Source organism: Haplochromis burtoni, unplaced genomic scaffold (genome assembly GCF_018398535.1).
Source record: "Haplochromis burtoni strain Fernald_Lab_line unplaced genomic scaffold, NCSU_Asbu1 Contig_112, whole genome shotgun sequence".
In the NCBI taxonomy this organism is placed as follows: Eukaryota; Metazoa; Chordata; class Actinopteri; order Cichliformes; family Cichlidae; genus Haplochromis; species Haplochromis burtoni.
This window is the reverse complement of record NW_024582473.1, coordinates 799,151-816,782: the sequence shown is the minus strand read 5'-3', so window position 1 is coordinate 816,782 and position 17,632 is coordinate 799,151. Positions and strand designations below refer to the sequence as shown.

General features: G+C 41.6%; 2 protein-coding genes across 2 annotated transcripts in view; both read left to right on the top strand.

Annotated features, from left to right (window-relative positions):
• Nucleotides 1-8,312, top strand: part of tead1a (TEA domain family member 1a) — a 55,746-nt gene extending 47,434 nt beyond the window's left edge. The window contains exons 10-12 of the mRNA XM_005928365.3: nt 1,204-1,344; nt 1,751-1,903; nt 3,502-8,312. Coding sequence (XP_005928427.1) covers nt 1,204-1,344; nt 1,751-1,903; nt 3,502-3,615 — 408 coding nt within the window. The 3' untranslated portion in view covers nt 3,616-8,312. The remainder of the gene's footprint in view (nt 1-1,203; nt 1,345-1,750; nt 1,904-3,501) is intronic.
• A 3,522-nt stretch (nt 8,313-11,834) lies between these two features.
• Nucleotides 11,835-16,638, top strand: rassf10a (Ras association domain family member 10a). Its single transcript, XM_005928364.3, has 2 exons — nt 11,835-11,964; nt 12,154-16,638. The coding sequence occupies exon 2, from the start codon at nt 12,223-12,225 to the stop codon at nt 13,663-13,665; it is 1,443 nt and encodes a 480-aa protein (XP_005928426.1). The 5' UTR covers nt 11,835-11,964; nt 12,154-12,222; the 3' UTR covers nt 13,666-16,638.
• Nucleotides 16,639-17,632: the final 994 nt, after the last annotated feature.

Below are 17,632 nucleotides of genomic sequence, written 5' to 3'. Positions count from 1 at the left end.
CTAGCTAGATGAGCTCATGTTACAGCAGATGATCTATTCTCGACACCTTTTCCTCTTTCCGTCATTGTCATAAATGTAATTCTAAAACGACACCATCCTCTTTGCATGTGTTACACTTGCACTGCTTCAACATGAGCAGAAATCCAAGGCTTCCTGTTAGTTGCAGCTGCTAAGCTCCATGACTGGAGAACTCCTGTTCTGGGGTGGGGCTGGTCAACCGACAAAATCACTGTGAGGTGAGGAGGTTGGACAGTAGAAATAATCCAGGAGAGGACAGGAGCCTGCAGGCTTGTGAAGTGGTGAGGTGTGCTTGCAGCATGCGAACAAATAAAGAGAGAGTGTGTGTGTCATTTAGAGAGCCTTCCCTTGAATTTAATTAAAAAGCTCTCAGATCTACCACAATGGAGTGTGTTTCTGATAATCTGCAGCTTTAATAGAGCACGGTTTGATGTTTGTGTGCACGTGAATGGATGTAAATGTAAGTGAGTAAGCATATGGTGTTTGTGTTTGTGTGTTCTCTGAGCCCCGAGACGCACGGTGCTCCTCAGAGGACTCATTACAAACAGTACAAACCCTTCCTCGCTCCTCCCTGCCTGCAGTCCAGGTGCAGCGTGTTCTCTCTGCTCCGATTAAACATTTTTCTGCTTCAACTTCGGTCGCACAAAGTTGTATAAGAAAATGTTTCTTTCTTCTATTTCCCCCCTGTACCCGCCTCTTTCCTGTCTCATAAAACACCTGCATAAAGGTTTGGTTCAAATAAAAAAACTAAAAAAACAAATGTGGATGTTATAAAGGTCAATCCCCACATTTTACAACAATACATTTTTTCTTCTTCTAAAGATTACACAACAAATTGCATTTTAACTGTTTTATGAGGTGATTAAGGAGATAAACATGCATATGCAAGGTTTCAGAACATTTTAGTGCCCAATTAAAACAGCACTCTGCACTGATGGATGGAGGAAGAGTCTCGGAGATGATTCTTTCACTTCATGTACTGAAAAATAAGGTTGCACATTGCATTTTCATGTCAGTTTCAGCATCATAATCATGGATCTGCTCGTCCTCTGGAGACCTTTTATGGTGCAGTACCAGCAGAGGGCACTGTTGGAAAATTTTAGCTTCAGAAAAGCAACAGGACTAAACGTGCTTGTTTTCTGTGACCTGATGTTTGCGTTGTCGTCTTTGCTCTGTGGTTTCCAGGCGGACCTGAATTATAACGTGCAGGACGACCCCGCAGCCTTCTACGGTGTGAGCAGCCAGTACGAGAGCTCGGAGAACATGACAATCACCTGCTCCACCAAGGTCTGCTCCTTTGGCAAGCAGGTGGTTGAGAAGGTTGAGGTGAGGACTGAGGATAACTGCTAAATAGAAACATGTTGGGTTTATTCACACAGCAGGTGATTTCTGCATTCAGACTGAAAAAATATTGATACTTGCAAACTTTAATTAATGTTTTAAATGTCCTGTAACTCCCTATGTGGGCTTTAAAACCACCACATCCTTCATTTTCTTCACCTTAAGCCCTCGATGGCATCAAATAATCCCTTATGACACTAGCAAAAATGATTATGTCAGGCCTGACAGTTTTCCACAGCTGCACATAATGTTACACAACCATTTTCAAAGGCTGAGCTTTTCACTAGAAAGCTGCTTTTGATGTGTAAAACTGATGGAGGTGCCTTTCATTGGTGCGTTGTGTAATATTATTTGGCTAAAGCATCTTCCTTTGCTTCCCCCTCTCTCACAGACGGAGTACGCGAGGTTTGAAAACGGGCGTTTTGTCTACAGAATCAGTCGTTCGCCGATGTGCGAATACATGATCAACTTCATCCACAAGCTCAAACACCTGCCGGAGAAATACATGATGAACAGCGTGCTGGAGAACTTCACTATTTTGCTGGTGTGTGCTGTACTGTTTATGTTATGCAAATATATATTTACCACCTTCCTTCTCTCGATGGGTGAAAATGTTACACTAATGCAGTTAATCCAAGTCTGGGACGTCTCTTCCGCTTTCCCTCATTCTCTGTTATATCGTTACTGTTATCATGGCGATTGCTTATATTAAACATGAAGCTTCAAATAATGAGGTCAGCATATGTACAGGTAATCCCCATGAGATAAAAGCTCCGGTTTCATCCTGTCTAAAAACTGAGTTTTTAAACTGTTAGACCTCCGTGATGTCAGAGTCATAGAAGCTAATTATTAATATCCTTAATATGATCTTCTCACACTGACAGCCAATCAGTAGAAAGCTGGATTACAGAGAGGGAGATTTTAAAGGGAGAAGAGCTAAAACCGCTTGCTTTAGAGAGTGGATAAGGTAAAGACTGTATATCAAAGATGTACAGTGTGGCATTAATGACGGACCCGACCACAGGCTTGTGCTTTTCAGCATCTCTTTATTAACTCGGTTGCTGTTAAACACACACGAATGGTCTCAGCTCTCCCGCTGCCAGCCGCACGCATCACCAACAACAATAACCCAGGACCCAGTGCAGCCGACGACGCGTGACTGCCGATGTCGTGCACGTGCATCCATCTCCCCTGCAACGGCACCACAGACCACGCCCCGCCACACACAGATTCTAGGTCTGGAAAAGGAATGGAACATCAAAGTGGTTGATTCATCAAGCTGGTTGCAAAGAGGAGTATATTAAGATCCTACTTCCCATCAAACACACGGGAAGATAAGGCAGGGAAGGTGATGGAGCAGTTCTTACAACATGAGCTTCAGTGTGTCTCAGTTTCCCAGGCAGACCAACCCCTCCCTCATCATGTCTAGCTTTAAAATGGGAAGATGACAGCAGTGAAAAAGCTTAGCTCAAGACTTCACAACAGGATTTCACTAGTCAGCATCTGTGTTGACCTACTTTTATATACAGTCTATGGAATGAACTTGGGGGCAGCACCAAGATCCAGTACAAAATAAATAAGAGTGATTTTAAACTAATGCAAAGCCACCTTAGTGGAGTCCAAGAATAAAAACATGAAACTGGAAATGAGCAGCGTAGGTCCCCTTTAACACCAGCCGGTGCCAGGTCTCTGTGACACTACATTCACTGGGAATAGATAATGAGAATCTTCTTCAGCGTCTGTGCAGAGCTCTCGCTGCTACTTTATCCACTTTTTTTGCAAAAATCACACAACCCCAAAACAAATGGGATTAACCAAACTCTGGTTTTCTCCATAAACCAGCACCTTCAGTGTGCTACTAAAACTGTGCATGTGAATTTCTCAGTGGCACCTTTCTGCATTGGTAGACCTTTTAAAGTGCTTTTGTTCAGGTGCTGTAATTGTTTCATGTGCTTTGTATAAGCATATTGTCTTCTATATCCTACAGCTGTGAATACATGTTGAAATATTAGTTGTTGCCTTAAGGAGGATAAGAGTTTAGAAGTATACTTGTGCAATTCTTGATCTCGAATGATATATGTATACGAGTGTGCTTAACCTTGACCTCTTGTGTGTTCTTCATTCCCGTGTGTGTGTTTCCAGGTGGTGAGCAACAGAGACACTCAGGAAACGTTGCTGTGTATGGCGTGTGTGTTCGAGGTGTCCAACAATGAGCACGGAGCACAGCACCACATCTATCGACTCATCAAGGAATAACACACACACATATACACACTCACGTTGAAACACATGTATGGCCTTTGCTTGGTGTTTTTTTTTTTTCCTTTTTTGTGACATCAGAGCTAAAAATGTCTCTAAAAATTAGTTTCAGCCAAACAAATTCGTGAAAAAAGAAAAAGGCTGCATTTTCACTGAAAATAACGGGGGTAAAAATATATTTTTTAATTAACACCAGATGTGACACCGCAGAAACCTCCTCAACAGGAGCACATCCACACTAACTCCAAACCTGGTGATCGGTAGCTCATTAGCTATAATGATAATAAAAAAAGCACAGTGGCGGTGCAGCCATAAAAACACATCAGAATCGACCTGGTGCATTTCCCCAAGAACATCCTGACTCTGATATCACCAGGGGATGTCACGTCTCCACTAATTGGTTCCTTCTTCTCTTTCTCCCAGTTTTTTCTCTTTTCTGTCTTTTTTTTCTCTTTCCTATCTTGATGATGGAAATGAAAGTGGTGTTTCTGTCATGAGTTTTGGTGAAAGTCGACCCAGGGAGAAGAAAGAAAGAGAGGGGGAGAAAAAAACCCAAAAAACAACAAAAAACAGAGAGAGTTAGATCTCATAATTCCCCCCCCCCCCGTGTGTTATCTGTCAGGAAACTGACAGGCGCTGAAGGTCAGACCCTGTGTATCATCAATAAGCAGAGAAAGCTGGAGGAAATAACACTACTGCATTATCATATAGTAGAATATAGAGGTGGATTTGTACAGATGGACACTGCAAATTGTGTGAGCTGAATTCTTATACAAGAGGTTTGTCCCAAAGAAAAAGAAATCAAATTTTTACCTTTTTGTATGTTTTCTTTACAAAAAATAGAAAAGAAAAAAATCTTCTAAACGTTGGGGAGTTGTTTATTGATAATAGCATAGAGATTCTATTTTAATTCCACAATCACTATCTAAACCTTATGTTAATAATAAGAAACTATAAGTGAAATTGAACAATTCAGGTAGCTTTTTTTGTGCAACAGGTGACTCTTTATTTTGCTTAAAAGACTAACGAAATTATAATCCTCAAGATTTCAGAATCCTGTTTTGTGGGCTTTTATTGTGAAGCAGCAGCTGTAAGAAATGCCAGCTCTGTGGGAGAACGGCAAACGGTGAAACGGACGTCACTGAGACGTCATTAGAAATGCTAAAACTGGATTCCATAAACGGATTCAACGTGGAATTGCAGGCTTCATCCCAAACCGTGACAGCTGTCACACAGAGGGCTGATTAAAAGATAGAAATGTGATTACAAACTATGATCAACTATTAATATGAGTTTGCAGATTTTAAGGATTATAATCTGAAGCATACTCTGGTCTACTGAAAAGCACTGTGAATTTTAAACCTTATACATTGCCATTCATGGTGTACACGTAGGGAAAAAAGTTTTACTGCTGTTTTTATTGTGTAAATTACTTTTGCAACTTAAAGGGGACCTATTGTGTTCATTTCCAAATTTTCATTCTTTTAGTCTCCTAGAGTAGCTTTGCATGCGTCACAGTTCAAAATAATCCTCCTTTATCTTATTTTGGTCCTTGATGTAGCCCTTCAGTTCATTCAATGTCTGAGTCAGCCTCCCATTATTAAACCCAACTTCTTCTAATTGGCCACTTCCTGCAAACAGAAGGCTCAGCAGGTGGGTGGGGCTTTTGTACACAGAGGGGTTTTTTTGTTTTGTTTTGTTTTTTTGCTATCTGAAGCAGAAACCTGAGCTTTTGGTTCACAGGGATTACTTATACATACCCGGACATATTATTTAAAATGTTGGCCTAGTTTATTCCAAGTGTCCACCATTTTAACTTTATATATGATGGAAAACAAGGAAAAGTATAATATGTCCCCTTTAATGTTATCTTAGGTAAGTGTGATGACCATGCCCATACAAGCAAGCCTGAATATTACATCCATATTTAGATGGGACAGCCCTGACCAGAAGCATTCTCACCTCAGTGTCAGGGTTATTTTAACTCTAGATGACACAGTTCCCCTCAACACAGGTTTTTCTGGTTATATAATATTTAAAAAGTAATTTATGAATTTTAAAAAACCAAAAACTCTCGATGGAGTGTACTGTAGCAGGTGTCGTCTGGTGGTTTGTCTGTGTCATGCCCAGCAGCATGAAGTGCCTTTGGCTGGAAACAGCATTAGACATTTCTATTGTGTTTCCCAAAAGTCCTGATAATTTGATGTTGTAGGTGGTGCATGGGACAAAAAAACAAAAACATTTTATTGTACAGGAACATTTTGGTCCCACATGCCCCTGTTTTCTGTGTCCTGGGATCAGTTTATCCAAATTCCATGTAAAAGTGGTTCTTTAATTTAATTTGTGGACAGTCCTGATTAATTTTTCAATTTTTTCTGATGTCTTTGGGATAAATTCTTGTTCATGTGGTATCTATTGGCAGTATTTATTCCATGTATTTGCATTTGTTTATTACATGTATGACGGATTCATGTAGACAGAGCTTGTGCACTAGATATTACCTGGCGCCTCGTTCATAAAATGCAATTGTTTGGACTTGTCACTGTTTGGACGACCTGCTCTTACAAACCTGCTGTAGAATCATTTTGATTATCTGTTTTATATAGAAGCTGTTAAAAGTAGTGGATGCCATCGATTAACTTTTTACAACTTTAATATCTCTGTCTGATACAGCTACAGCTAGCAGGTTAGCTTAGCTTAGCATAGCAATGAAAGCAAGTGGAAACAGTGCTCATAATCCCTTCTAAAGCTAGCAAATTCACATATTATATTGTGTTTGTTTGGTATGTTTTTAAAAAAAAAAAAGCATATAGTCAAGTTAGGCAGTTTAAAAAATAAGAAGAAATGCTAAAAGTCAACCAGCTCTCAAATCATCTTGTCTTGTTATATATTCACATACTTATAGCTGGTTAGCTTAGCTTAGCGTACTCATAATTAGCTTTTGCAGATTTTCTGCAAGTTTGGCCCGTATTCCCAACCACCGGTGTTTGGAAGGCTAGTTTTAAAAAGTAATAGATTAATGAATTAAAACTGAGTCAGACTGCCTGCTCTCAGACTTGTTCCAGCAGTCCAAGCATACTTTTGAGAAGTAGGCAGTTTCACTTTTAGCTTTGCTGTTTCCACATGTTTTCATGGTGTGATAAACTCATGGCATTAGCAGCTTTCACACAACAAACCGAACAAGAAATGTATTTGTTAGAGTGCCAAACTGATTCTTTCAAGTTAGACTGAAAAGGCAGCTATAATAAGCTACACTGACTAGGTTTACCGATTTATCTGGATAAGCTTCTTTCTCTTGGAATTAAAATCCATGGTTTGTAACTCATTGCAGCTCTAAAAGATTTCATTTTTTTTTTTTGTTTACATGTGGGAATCTGTTTAAACACTAGAAGGTTGGAAAAATGAAGCAATGTGAATGAATGAGGCCCAGAGATTTTTATGTTTTAATAAGAAAACCTTGATACAATGATGTTGGCCGAAAATGCTTTGCGGTGTTCAGAAGATCCAGTAACTTGTAGGAACTTCAAACCTCAAATGACACATCTTTGCTCAGAAATGGCCAGCTGTTCAAAATTTAGCCTCAACAAGTTATGACTCACACGTGATTCACGTCTCCTGCCTTTGTGCTGAAATGGATTAGTGTTTATCCAAAACCACTAGGTTTTGACTCTGTTAAACTAAAGACCCCTGTGGGTGTCTGTCGGGATTACAAACCACGCTTTCCCCCCTCACACTCGTGAATCATCCCGCTAGGAAATTCCCCTGCTCTTGACTTTCCCAGACTTGTGGCTCACACTCCAGTATTTGTTGTTTGTAGACCGAACACTAGGCCTTCTGCAGGAGGATGGACACGTAACGTGCAAGTGATAGCCCAACAAAAGCTGCAGCTATGACCCTCTGTCCAAACAGTATCTAGCACCTGCTTACCAAAGACAGTCATGTGACACAAAGTAAAGAGGAAAGTGATTTATTAAAGCTCGCTTAATGAACATAAAAAAACAAAATCAAAAATGGACGCCCCTTACCATCTTGGCTGTCAGGAAAAGGCTTCTTTAAACTGTGACTCATTAAAATGCTCTAACTGTTCGTTAAACATTACAAGGACTCAGCTGCACAGCTTAACTGTTAACTGTCCATTTGCTGTAATCAGCTGGAGAATATGTGGTGACAATGAAATAACACTAAAGCAGTGAAGTCTAAAAGGTCGTTCAAAAGGTCACAAAGTCCAGTGAAGCACTGAGTTTTTCAGTCATCGTCGTCTGTGTTGTTAATGTCGTCTTGTATGTGCAAGTTGGATATTATCTTCTATTACGGATCACGTGAGGCGCAGAAATCCTGTCTGTAATCAATTCCAAAATGGCCTTGAATCTTTTTCGCTCCGGTGCAGCACGCGTGTGTCGTGCACCGAGGGGTTTTTGATAAGGTGCTTTGTATAAAGGTGACAATAACGTTTATTACAGATGTTGTGTATATCTTTGATATTCTAATGTTTATCCTATTTTGTGAAGAGAGTACATTTAGGAGAAATCCAAAAGCTAGTAATGTGTGTCTATTGGTACTGCACAGGGTCTGATCTTTGCTTTGTAACTTTCTCCCCCCTCATGGCTAAAGGTATGTTAGATATTTTCTAGCTTTGTAGAGACTTTGTACGCATATGCTATTCAGTTTAAATAAATGGTCAGTTCTAAACTGTGCTCGTGGGTTTTGTCTTTTCTCATTAGTCTCATCTCTGAACTTGCTGTTATTGTTGTCATTAATTAATTTAGCTTGAATGCATTCACATGATACATGCAGAATTCTTCTTTGCATACAGAATAGCAACGGGAGGTTTCAGCAGAGCTGTTATAGATTTGTATTTTCCAATTAGTTTTATTGTCATTACATTTCAAGTATTTATGGTAATGGTAAATGGACTGATTCTTATATAGCGCTTTTCTACTCTTGACCATGTAGAGCCTTTTTGGTTAATTGCATCAAGAATCCATTCAGGAAGATTTTTATTCCAGTTTTTGTGTTTACCACACCGACTGAATGAACTATGAACTCAAGAATTGTTCAAGAATGACACGAGCTCCTTCATTCTTTAAGTGATGCCAGTTAATACAGCTGTTCACCATGAGATGAACCAGGTAAACTCATTTTTTTATGAGTTTACCTGCTTCTTGTGAAGCTCAAACTGTATCAATGCATAGCTCACACGCAAATGCACAAAACATGCAAATCAAACCTGAACCATCTGGAGTTTAAATAGGCTAAGAAAGTAACCATATAGTATGCTTATTATACTTGAGCAGTGTTTTCAAGTACTTGTACCCTGTTTAATTATTGCCATTATTTTTTAGCTGCCAAGTCAGCTCAAAACAAAACTGAAGAACAACTAATATATGCTGAAACCTTTTTGTTGTTCTTTACATGAATTTTACTTCACATTAAAGTTAGAACTTCCTTATATTCAAATATCAGCACTAATCCCTGCGCTCATTAAAAGAACAGATACACACAATGAATTTCAAGTAACGTGCTTCAAATGATTGTTGCTGAAAAGATTTTATTGGGTTTTTGTTCCTGTTGTACAGATCAATGGAGAACATATGGATTAAGTGACCGCACATGGTAGCAAGTGTGATATGATTGTAGCAACGCATTACCTCCAACAATGTTTAAGACTTTAGGATCTTACAGGAAACAATGGAAGTCTTTGGCACTGACAATTTTTATTCACATAGTGTTGAGGTTATGAGATGCTACATCTTAGAGATCTATCAGGATGACCTCTTAATTTCTGTGCCCCTTGCTAATGGTCAGTACATTTTCTCTAGCTGTATATGATTAACAGTCAATGACGCAGCCAATCAGAATCGCATAACAAAACATAAAACAACATCTGGACCCACAATTCCAGATGTAGCTGAGACAGAGTGAACGTCAGCCAAGCAGTTTCCCTTAAAAACACCAGAGGGAGCTCTACTCAAAGAAATGCATCCAAAGCGCCATTGAAACTGCATTTGCTCTGTCACTTCACTTTTAAGAATTTGTTAGAAAAAAATGCATAAATATCTTTGATTGTTCACGTTATTAAGACAATGATTCATTTGTTTTAAAACTATAAAAAGTTTGTATTTAACTGAGGCTTTATCCATAACTGAGCTCAACTACAACATTTTATTTTTCATCAACAGTGAACGTGACGTTTTGTGAAGTAAAATGTTTTTCATGCTACAGCTGGCTTTGTGGGCATATTTGTTGTGGTGAGACTGGAAACTCCAAACGTCTGACAGCCAATAACAAGTCTGCAGGTCACACACAGACAGACACAGACACAGTGACCTCACAGGAAACAAGATCCAAGATAAGAAAAACATTCCGCGTTATCGTGCATCCCAGACGCAGAGCCCACAGTCCTCTTAATCCAAATCTACTGTTTGCAACGCATGCCCAGAACGTATGTGAACATGGTTCTGTATCCAGTAAGTGCACACTCACATGCCTTAACGCGTGTGCGTGTGTTCATATTCCCAGATGGTTTCCTAAGCAGTTATTTTACCAACAAACCCGGCCTGATGTAACACTCCTGACAGTACTCAAACAGACTAATGGTGCCTGCTGGGGATCAACGCTTGCCATCAATGCAATATGTTCACTACCACACACACCAAAACACTCTTAATGCACATAAATCCTTTTACGAGTTTGATCGACCATATTCTGTCCTGAAATAGTTGAAAGAGCCGATTATGGGATCAGACGCTATATGAGGACCCTGCGGGGTGTAATAGATGGATTTCCTTCCGCTTTTTACCCAATCCAGCTGAGCTCTAAAACATTCGGCTCTGTGGAGATTATGAAGATGAAACTGAGTAACAATACATACTGCAGTCTTAACACTGCTGAGTAAGAGCTTCATCAGCGGTTTAGCTCAGTCCGAGTGCCTCTCTGCTCCAACTCTAGCTCTCTCTGTCTTGTGCGGGACACAGTAAGCAAAACCAAGGTTCTGAAGGTTCTGCTCTGTGCTTACCTTGACATTGTACTAACCTAATGAGGCAGACAAAAACACGCAAAAAAAAATCTCATAGCTGCAAACAAAAAAGAAAAAAAGTAAAAACATGAAATTCTACCTCGTCAGAAATTATAATGACAAGTCTTGCAGTTACCCTCATAGTCTTTAGATGAGAAGTATTTGAGTTAAAATAAATAAACCAAACATTAAATGTGTGGACGGTCACGAGCCAGTTTGCATTTCTGAGCAAATGCACAAACTACAAACTGGTATCTCGCTCAGTCAGCCAGAGGAAGAGAAAGTGAGAGGAGCTGGTGGGGCTGCTGGATAATCTCCTGAGCTCAACCTGCACAGGTGTGCTGCATGGCTGAGCAGGTCAGCTCCACCCACCCACCACGAAGAAAGAGAAGACAAGAGGCCCACTCTGTGCCGCCCTCTCACTCCTGTGTGACATAAATTGAACACATCCGTCTATTTACATTGTGAAGAAACTGGACAATATGGAATTATGTTAAAATATTTTGCATGTGCCTGACCTGACATCCCCTTCCAAACACTTCAGAGTCTGTGAACAGATTCACAGTGAAAAGTGAAGAAGACTGCAGAAATCATGAAAGGCCAGAAAGATTGAGATGATCAGGAACTAATCTGACGTGTTTCTCGTCAGCTGTAGTTAAGACTTTGAAATATTATAGCGCATTTTGGCAACCGCACTTTTTTCCACCCCTTTTTGCTGACCTGAGAGATGACGGTTCTATTTCCAACCGAACTTAATAACTCTTGATTATTTGACATCCCAGATATCAAGTTTGACTCCACTGCAGTTCTCATGTAGACCAGACTGATCTCAAGAATAAAACCTGTGACATTAATAAAAATAATACAGAGCTCTAAGCAAACGTGGATAACAGCGCTGACTTCTAACCGTGTAAACACACCGGCCCATAGATTATTAAGTCACGCACGGAATTAGTTTGATAAGTGTGTTTCAGACAGTTATCTGAAGGCAACTTTGTCTTAACCCTCAGTACCGACTTTCTACTTAACAAAGGCTGGCATATCAGTCCAGATTACCTTTGTTATCAAGAGTGAGAAAGTGTGTGTGTGTGTGTGTGTGTGTGTGTGTGTGTGTAAGTGAGAGAGAGGGGGCGAGAGAGCGAGAGAGGAGGCAGGAGGCGTGTCCCAGCGTTACAGCACCCTCCTGTTTTGTCCTACACACCAGAGCAGCTTGCCCTGACGCAAGGACGCACTCCTCATCTCCTCTCCGGAGCAGCGCGCAGGGCTCAGATCGATATGCCGGGGAGAGAGCCATGAGTTCCCAGCAGACTGCCCCAAAACGGACCACGGAGGTAAATAAATATATGTGATGTTTTTCTTTTTAGAAATAAGGCAGATATTTTTAAGCGTAATGAGGTTCCATGTCCGGACTTCTGAGCGCATTTAAAGTGAGAGCTGACCCAGACGACTGCGCAGAGAATTCCTGATGAATGTTTTGCATCATTAATAAAAATATTCCTCCTTTATTTTTTGAATTGCAGCAGACGAAGGCAGCAGCGAGGATTCAGTGAGGGAACTTTTTTTCTTTCTTTCTTGGAGTTCAGCCGGAGATGGAGCCGGAGGAGGGAAAGATCTCGGTATGGGTCTGCCGGGAGGAGAAGCTGGTCTCGGGGCTGACTAAGCGAACCACCTGCGCCGACGTGGTCAAAGTCCTGCTTGAAGATCAGAACCTGCAGCAGGGCGCCTCGGCAGCGATGCTGTCTGGCTCTCCTCAGTCCTACTGCGTGGTGGAGAAATGGAGAGGCTTCGAGAGGATTTTACCCAACAAGACCAAAATCCTTCGGCTGTGGAGCGCCTGGGGAGACGAGCAAGAGAATGTTCGCTTTGTCCTGGTGAAAAACGAGGCTTCGCTGCCCAACAACGGGCCCCGCAGCGCCGAGGCCCGAGTCGTCCAGAGCCGGGAGAGTGGTGGTCCGGGCGGCTTGCTCAAGGGTACCGCCCGGACCTGCTGGACCGCAGCGGCCGCCGCGGCCAACCTGTCCCAGGAGAAACAGCGGCGCATCGTCAGGAAGGCCTTCAGAAAGTTGGACAAAATGAACAAAAAGAAGGAGCAGACTGTTTCTAAAGATAAAAGCTCGGTGGAAAAGATGGAGACGTTGGTCCACTTGGTGATTTCTCAGGACCACACCATCCGCCAGCAGATCCAGAGGATCAAGGACCTGGACCGGGAGATCGAGCGCTACGAGGCCAAAGTGCACTTCGACCGCATTAAGAGACACGGGGTGAACTACGTGCAGGACACTTACCTCGTAGATTCCACTTCAGGGGCTCCTGCCCTTTCGGATTGTAAGCGCAAAGCGGAGCGTCAGGACGCGCGGTGCACGTCGGAGACGCTTGCGCAGTTTGAGGAATACGCGCGCCGGTGCGAGGAGGTGGTGAGGCTGCAGGAGGAGCTGACGGAACGCGAGGCGCTCGTGGAGAGCATCACCGGGGAGATCCAGGAGGAGCTGAATCGGCGGTGGATGAAGCGTCGGCGGGAGGAGAGAGGCGCAGAAGCAGCACAGGACACGGACAGTGTTTCGGAGGAAATGTGTCTCACTGTGTCCGCCCCTCCAGCTGTGGAACCAGACGTTGAGAGTTTGTCTGAAAATGAGCTCGTACTGGAAGAGGAAAGGATCAAAACGCAGCTGGACACCAGCCTTTACATCGGCCTGAGACTGAAGACAGATCTGGACGCCATCAGGGGGGACTTGGACCTGAGTCTGGCACTCTGGGAAACCAAGGAGAGTGAACTGCTGGACCTGCTGGCCAAAGTGGAAACCATGGAGATAGAGCAAGCAAACAACACACTGACCGATGATGGAAAGGGGGAGCTGGGTGCAGTGAGCGCTGATGCAGAACCAGCATCAGGGGAGAAGAGCGGCGGTTGGGTGGAACAGGCCCGAGGTCTTTCCAAAGCCTGCAACACAAATGACGAGGACTCGGACACGGGGCTGAGCTCCATGCACAGCCAGGACTCTGACAACACACCTGTGTGCGAGTCACTCGTATAGACTCACTTTGCTTGGAAGCATGTTGGACTTTTATGCAATGCCATAAACTCAGGGGCAGAGAAATCAGTGTTGGCAATACTGGGAGATGTTCTCCCCTACCCAAAATGCACCTCTGTATGGATGATGTAGTTCTAAAGCAATAATTCTGACATGTAGTCATGCACAATAAGCTAGAAAGGACAGCATGCTTATAGAGAGTGATGCCATGCTGCTCTATAGCTGACCTTTGACCTGTAAGAGGAAGGTCAACAAAGCACCACTTGTTAGGCGAAATAACCTAGAAGAGTATTATAACAAGCCTCTTAAAATCTGTAGTCCTCAAATTAACTTTAAGGCGTCATTGGTGGAAGGATGGCTCAGAGGTAACAGCTCGCTTTTGTCAGGGAGTCCAATAACTCGCTGAAGCGACTGAAAGACATGGCTAAGTGTTGTTATGCTGAAAGTAGGTCTAATGGCCATGCAAAGTTTCCTTTAAAAGGCCAACATGAAATGTATCTTAATGCACAGTAAAGACTAGTCAGCTATCCACTACTATACAGACAGATGAGTCAGCTAAGAACATGTTAAAGCTCTTTCAGTCTCCAAAAAAGTAAATGTGGAATCAGTTCATTGCTTCCTTTTCAAAATAAGACTGGAAACTATAAGCGCTGACTATTATTACCCAGAACTGCCTAATATTCTGAATGATATCAGGGTTTGGAGCAATTATACCGTAAAGTTTATGAACGTATACTGATCCCTGATCTAGTCGGCTAAGCAGAGCTGATAGATTGCTCGATATTGTCCTGTCATACAGTATAGCGTGTCTCTTAAGCACAAGAAGTCATACGTATTTAACCATACTGCTGAACTCTCACATTCTAGACTTAAAAAATAAGAAATGAACTATTTGATTCTTGTGGTTTTTGATTGCTGTGAGCTTGTGACCCTTTAAACCGATGCAAAGTCAACATCATGCATTATATATTTCCATGAGCTCTTAGCGTTTCAAGTAAGCAAAGCCAGAGAAGGCCAAGTGTTATGTCATGAATAGCCCTGAACAAGCACCAGGTTTCCAAACATTTTTTTTTTTAAGTTGATTTATCTATTTGATTATTAGGTTGAGTTAACAGCAAGAAAAAAAGTGCCATCTTTCTAACAAAACAGCTATGGAAAAAGGGGGAACTCCAGCAATGTAGTAACAGATTAGGGGAATCACAGGAAATGGACTGAAAAACAAACAGAAACAGCAGAGGCTCCTGTTTCTCAAACAGATCCCAAACCTCTGAATCTTCAGGATTTCCTAAAATACAACTGGATATGATCTCTAATTAGACCCTCCTGCCCCCTCGATGCCCACAGCTTTTAAATCTTAGACCAGACCATATGTTAGATAAACATAAGCTAGGTGTTGTCATGAGGAGTGACAGAAACAGAAAACATCAGCAATTTATTTACATCAGCTGGGGATTGCGCCTCCTGATGAGTACTTGGAATTTGGTTAGCGAAACTGACAGAGTGCTCCTTTAAATCTGGGTCTGGATTATTGTAATGGAACATCGGTTTGCTGCTCTGAGCAGTGTTGTTAGCATGAAAAGCTTCTTACTCAAGCATAATCAATGTGAACAGACAAGAAAAGCCAGATGTTTATATCAAAGTTTAAGTCGAGGAATTACTTCCTCTATCAGACGCCACACGCATTTGTGTAACAAACTGAAACAGCAGGTTTACATGTGTGAACCTGCACGTTAGTTATTTACATTATGGTGAATATGTTTTTTGCCCAATCAGCAAAATACCCCCCCCCAAAAAAATAAAAATAAAAAAAAAACCCACAAGAGAAACGTAGGCCACATTCCACACATTTCCATAAATGACATTTAATCTTGAACTTGTTTTTATTTCCAGTTTAAATAGGCATAACAACATCCCACTTATTCACAGAAACAGATTAGAAAACTGTCTAATCTAAACCTTTACATGCTGGCGGACCTCTTTGAATAACACCTGTGAGGCTTTAAGATGCTTTTTGGGAGATTCAGCACCCCAAAATTTAGCAGTCCCTCCGTAGCCGACCACTGGACTATTTTATGACTCTCTTCATCTTTTTCCTGGAAATATTTGCTCCAAAGCAGTGTTAGCTGTGCTGCCTGGTATGCTACTCTAACATCTGCAAGGCAGGGGTGCCTCCAGAATTTTTGCATAGGGGTGGCCAAATAGGGGCCACTAAAAATATTGGGGTGGCACAGCAAAAACTGAATTTCCAGTTTCATTATGCTGTTGTTAAATACATGTTACTTCAAAAATATTTCAAAAAAAGAGAGACAGAAAACAATGATATGCCTAGATAATTTCCTGCTATTAAAGTTGACATCACTGAAAATAGATACATGAAAACCACATCAGATTTTGACATCCATAATAATCTGTTTAAAGCTGGAATAAATAACAAGTTAATATTTTAAGTTGTTTTGGGGTTGTCTTCCTCTCACTTGTGCTCACATTTATTAGAATTATTACCAACATAGGACAGTCTTGCCAGGGGTGCCACTGCGGAGGCCCCCTTGGTGGCGCCCCTGCTGCAAGGGGAGGGGTCAGAAACAGAAGCTAATATATATATATAACATTATTATTTTAAGATCGTCCTTCAAATAAATCATTTACCCTGTGTTATGTCAGCACTGTGTGATTTCAGATCTTGACTCTGTCTACCTGTAAATGGTGAAAAGTAACATGTTTATGACACATAGCTGATAATACTGTGTCTGTGGAGTTAGCTGTGATGTGTCTCCTCACACCAAAATGACCAGCGTGTAGCTCATTTATGTCGCTTGATCAGGAACAGTTTGGGTTTCTTAGTTTGGGACATTCAGCCTGCTTTTTCTAGATAGACGGCTCTAGATTAGCAACTGTGAGGCTACAGCAACAGAAGTCACGCCATGACGCCAGTCAGCACAATATTACACATGACTGTTAGTGTTGAAATAAATGGGGGAAAAAAAACCTGGATCAGTGTGTGGCTTTATTCGGTATGACTGACAGGGCTGAATGTATTTTGATCTCAAGCACGTCAGTGATTTCACACCTCGATTAAAAGATGACTTCCTCCCGCTGCTAAACATCTTTTCCACGCACAAGTTTGGGTTTAGCCTGCATGCAGGGGTTAGGGATAGGAAGATACTTTGCATACCTCTAGGCCACAGAGCTTGACAGTGGAAGATGTGTGTGTGTGTGTGTGTGTGTGCATGTGTGTGTGTGTTGGTAGATTGTGGACTACCTCTCCTGTTATCCTTTCGTACTCGTCATGCATAGTTGTGTTTAATCGCTGCCTCTTGATCACTCTTGCATGAACTCCTACATTAATTATGACAGGATGAAACGGAGATCTGAACATACAGAGCACAGCTGTACAGCTCAGGTTACTGGTTAGTAACACTTCCCTTCACATGGTCCTCAGGGGGTGTCTTAAAGGGTCAATTAACCACTTTATTAAAAGTGTACATTCTCACTTAGTCCTATCATCTTACTCCGTATCATCTCACTTTTTGTGGCGCTCACACTGATGATAAATTGCTTTTTTAAAATATTCATAAGTACAATGCTATTTTAGAAACTCTGTCCTGTGTGTCTGGATCATCCACAGACCTTAGTGTGGATAGTTTTGGATAGAAGAGTTTTCTTAGATGAAACAGGAGTGCTCCATGCTGTGCTGGTTCTACAAATCCAAGAACAAGGCAAACTTAATTAAGTCAAAAGCTCCAAAAAATATTTTTCCAACTCCTGTTTCCAAAGTCAAGAATGAGTTTTCAGAACCGAGTAGAGAAAATGATTCATATCTAAGGGTAGACTAGCTGTAGTCTAAATATCTTATAGTGTGTACTTTTCCTTAATGCACTAGCTCGCGCTCCTTTCTTCAGTCCTCGCGGACAAGTCAGTGCTCCTGTCAGCTTAACCAAAAGAATTCGAGATATTTCCTCGAACATAGGTT

Bases quoted from the DNA above. Each gene is read 5' to 3' on its own strand.
- rassf10a (XM_005928364.3), top strand. From the start codon at position 12,223: ATGGAGCCGGAGGAGGGAAAGATCTCGGTATGGGTCTGCCGGGAGGAG.